Raw genomic sequence first — 4,316 nt, 5'->3', positions numbered from 1 at the left:
GTACCAAGATTTATGTCACTTAGTAACTTTATTTAAGATACTACATAAATAAAGCTATTTTCACAGTTTGGGGTTGGCTGCAGTCTTAGCTGCTCCAGTCCTTCCGATCCCATCTTTGTCTCTTGTGTTTTATTTACTTATTTCCCACCATTCCCACTTAGGTTTGTTCTTTTTTGCACTGGTTGGAGAAAGAGGAGTGAAGTGCCAACAGCATGAGAAGATGGCACACTATTGTCTCAAACACCATCTCATCTTTCTCTACCTACTGACCAATTATAAAGGAAAGGGGTAAAAGGGGCACATAGCAGAAATCAAGCTTTGTGCAAGTCATTATGACCTGTACACTAGTTATAGGAAAACAATCAATTGTCTGGTAGATCTTGTTATCAGCTGTCTGTGGTTGGTCTGTTCCTGATTCTCTTTATCTTTCTCCTTTTTTTTTTTTTTTTAAAGACAAGGTCTTGCTCTGTTGTCTGAGCTAAAGTGCAGTGGCATCATCATATCTCACTGCAACCTCACATAGCCTCCTGAGTAGCTATAGGCCCACATGACCATGACAGCTAATTTTTCTATTTTTTTGTAGAGATAAGGTCTCCCTCTTGCTCAGGCTGGTCTTGAACTCCTGGTCTCAAGCAATCCTCCACCTTAGCCTTCCAAATTGCTAGGATTATAAACATAAGCAACCATGCTTGGCCTGTTCCTGACTCTTAATCTGTTTTTCGTAAGCAAGCAGCAAGTCAACTTTAACCTTTTAAGACAGAACAAGCCAAAAATAAACAGGAACGAAATGACTTTAGCTATCCTACCAGTAGTCTGAACGGCCCTTGGAGTGGGCTTACAAAGAGGCATATTTGGGGTGGGACATTCTGGTCTCTTATAGGAATACTACCTATTCCATTCCCTTCACCTCTGACCACTCCAGCCCTAGTCTCCCTCATTTTCCTTTCACCTTGCACCGTTAGCCCATGCATCTCTGACGCAATAGCCCCCAGAGCATAGTGATCAATCAGTAAACACTGCTCCAGTGGTCTGTTTCTGGCAGGGGTTAGCTATGTGTGCATTCTCTGAGGGTGAGAGACTGGAAGGACAGAAAAAGCCACAAGTAAAGAAATAAGGTGCTTCACCGAATGGATGAGGAGGAAGGGGGTGCGCCTCAACCTGTGCCTCTGACGTCTTCAGAAGAAGGGTGAGGCGGGATTGAGGGCCTAGCGTGAAGTGTGCAAGGTGGAGAACTCTCAGATAGCCAGGCGGACCAGAGGTCAGGGGCCTGGGTGGGGCTTCGAGGTGGGAGGAGGCGGGCAGGTCTGCTCAGGACTTGGGCGGGGCTCGGGGCTGCGGGGCTGGAGGCGAGGCGGGTGGAGCGTGTAAATGCGCAGGCGCACAGACGGGCCGCGGCTAGATGACTGCGGGACGGGTAGCCTGGGGATCCTGGGAAAGCCATGAGGCACAGTGTTGCAAAGCTCGTTTCGTCGCTTCTGGGGCTGTGGTTGTTGCTGTGCAGCTGGGGGCGACTCGGGAGCGCTGATCTTCGGGCGCCGCCAAATAAGATCGGTAAGCGAGAAGGGGGCGGTGCGGGAGAGCGTGGGGCAGCCGCTGCGTAGCGCGCCCAGGCTCTGCAGGCCTGAGGGAGGCCGGGCTGCGAGGGCTAAACCCTCGTCGCAGGTCGTACTTCACCCCACTCACTCCTCAGGGCGGATTTCGGTCCTGCAGGGAGTGGGATCTTGCTTTCCCAGGAGTGGAGAGGTGCCCACTTGAGGTATGGGTGTTGATGGGGACCCGGGCAGGTGGACGCCAAGCGTCTCTGCAGCCCCTGTCTCGTAGGCGTGGGTGTCCTGGGAGACCGAGGCCCCTCTTACTCCCTTCGCTTTGTTGCACTTTGGGGAGGCCAGTCTTCTAACTGTCCCTGGAGTGTCGGACCTCTCCTGCTACCAGATTTCGGGCGCCCCCAGACACGGTACAGGGCAGTGGAAACAAGCTGACCTTGTTGGCTTCCCTTGATATGCAGCAACCCCCTTTCCCCATCTCCGCTTTGCTGAAGTTTGCTGAGGTCGGCCTGCCCTCAGAGGCCCCAGGCTTGCACAATTTCTTTGCTTAGGATTAATACAACTGCTGAAAGAATCTGTTATTTTAAATTTCAGACGCTTTGGTATTTTGCTTGCTACTCTTCGCCACCACCCACCCCCAACCCCGCGCTTTTTAAAGTTGTGCTCTTAAGGATCATTAACCTATCTACTTTAAGTCTATAGTGAGACAGAACAAAGCTGGCAGAAAAGGAGATAACTTTGTTTAAAATGCTTCCTAGAAAGGCCCACCTCTTCTGTTCCCATTAGTTGGGGTCCAAGAAGGGTGTGCAGGTCCATTGGTACCAACACAAAGACGTGAGAGACTCTCTGGGCTTTTGAAAACACACACACACACACACCCCTACCTTATTAGTATCAGTTTTTAAATTAAGGTACTACTGCTTTTGTCAGGGGGCATTATATGTCCAGACTGGGAGAGTTGGATCTTCCCTGCAGGTGTTGTTACCCCCTCTTTTCCAGGCTTCCCTAAATTGTTGGTAATAGCCTTGAGTAACCACCATTATTAGCTAATGGCCTTTCACAAATAAAAGAGAACAACCCCCACAGTGAATAAGAGGGGAGGACAAAAAAAAAAAAAAACAACAACAACTGTTCCTTTTTTCCACTTAGCGATAATTGGAGCCGGAATTGGTGGCACTTCAGCAGCCTATATTCTTCGCCAGAAATTTGGGAAAGATGTGAAGATTGACATCTTTGAAAGAGAAGAGGTGGGGGGACGTCTGGCCACTATGATGGTGCAGGGGCAAGAATATGAGGCAGGAGGTTCTGTCATCCATCCTTTAAATCTGCACATGAAGCGCTTTGTCAAAGACCTGGGTATGTAACTTTAGTCTTAAAGCTCATCAGATTTTTGTGTGACATCTCTGGACAGTTTTAATCAGATGCAGAACTGGAACTTTTTGTTAATTGTCTTTTACAGAGAAGCTGGTACAAACTGTTTTCCTCACTTTCTTGTTAGCAGTTTCTACTGCCTTAGTTAGGAGCTGCTCTTTTGTAACAGAACACTAGTTATCAGTATCTTCTGTTATCTGGAATTACAGACAAGGGGTGGGACTGGGTATGGCTGCTGTGATCAGTTCTTAAACTTATGGGTTTGTGTAGAAAGATCAGAGACTGTTTCGAGCTAGTGACCACTTTAGTGTGCTCATTTAACAGCTGAGGAAGTGAAACCCAGAGGCTTAAAGTGTCTGGCTTTATGTCAGTCACACAGCTGTGTGTGCAGACCTATGCCTAGAACTTGTGATGACCGATTGCTGCCCTGCCACAGAGATGTTGGACAGGTTGTGAGGAAAGTCTGCCAGGCCCTCTGCAATTCCTTTCCTTGGGGAATCGTATAATTTTGGCCTCCTACCACTTATCTGAAATTCCTCGTTATGCACAATAGGATTCCAATAGGAATGGAAGTGCCTCTTTCCCCTCAGCTGCTGTCCACATCCCCTATGGATGCTTCCTGTACTTCCATGTCCTCCAGGAGGGTAAATGTACACCCAGAGCAAGTCATGCCATGGAGGGTCATGTCTGACATTTTGGTTTTTAAATTGCATTCATTTGGTATTCTCTGGCTTATTTCCTTAGACTTTTTAGCGTTTTTAGACTAAAAACAGCCAGATAAAATACATCTGATTCTGATATATTGCATGATCATCAGAGCCACTATCTAGAGAATCTGCTTTTGGACTGTAATGAGTGTTCTAAAGATAGAGGTCCTTGAGAGATCTCCTGAGAAGGGGAAGACCCCCAAATTCGCTCACTTCACAGTGTCCCCAGGGGCTTTAGATTACCATCTTTCATTTGATCAGCCTAGAAACAATTGGCTTAGCTACCCTTTCTCTGTTTTTGCAGGTCTCTCTGCTCTTCAGTTCTCTGGTGGCCTAGTGGGGGTGTATGATGGAGAGACTCTAGTGTTTGAGGAGAGCAACTGGTTCATAATTAACATGATCAAACTAATTTGGCGTTATGGATTTCAGCCCCTCCGAATGCACATGTGGGTAGAGGACTTGTTAGGCAAGTTTATGAGGTAATTTTTTTCCTTTTATTTAATCTAAGACCTTTTAGTTTGATGAACTTTAGAAATTATAATCTCTTAGAACAGTTCTCGGCTTGGCGCCTGTGGCTCAAGTGGCTAAGGCGCCAGCCACTTACACCCAAGGTGGTGGGTTTGAATCCAGCCCATCCCGCCAAACAACAGTGACGGCTGCAACCAAAAAATAGCTGGGCGTTGTGGCAGGCGCC

The 4,316-nt window shown here is 47.5% G+C and overlaps 1 protein-coding gene across 1 annotated transcript in view; it reads left to right on the top strand.

Annotated features, from left to right (window-relative positions):
- The first annotated feature begins 1,384 nt into the window (after window positions 1-1,384).
- The window catches only part of PCYOX1 (prenylcysteine oxidase 1), an 18,607-nt gene continuing 15,675 nt past the window's right edge, over window positions 1,385-4,316 (top strand). The window contains exons 1-3 of the mRNA XM_012807383.2: window positions 1,385-1,551; window positions 2,694-2,900; window positions 3,927-4,101. Of these exons, the coding sequence (XP_012662837.1) occupies window positions 1,440-1,551; window positions 2,694-2,900; window positions 3,927-4,101 (494 nt within the window). The 5' untranslated portion in view covers window positions 1,385-1,439. The remainder of the gene's footprint in view (window positions 1,552-2,693; window positions 2,901-3,926; window positions 4,102-4,316) is intronic.

Source organism: Otolemur garnettii, unplaced genomic scaffold, assembly GCF_000181295.1.
Source record: "Otolemur garnettii isolate 467f Iridium unplaced genomic scaffold, OtoGar3 scaffold00068, whole genome shotgun sequence".
Lineage (NCBI taxonomy): Eukaryota > Metazoa > Chordata > Mammalia > Primates > Galagidae > Otolemur > Otolemur garnettii.
Note: the sequence above shows the minus strand (reverse complement) of the source record. Positions and strands in the feature narration are given on the sequence as shown.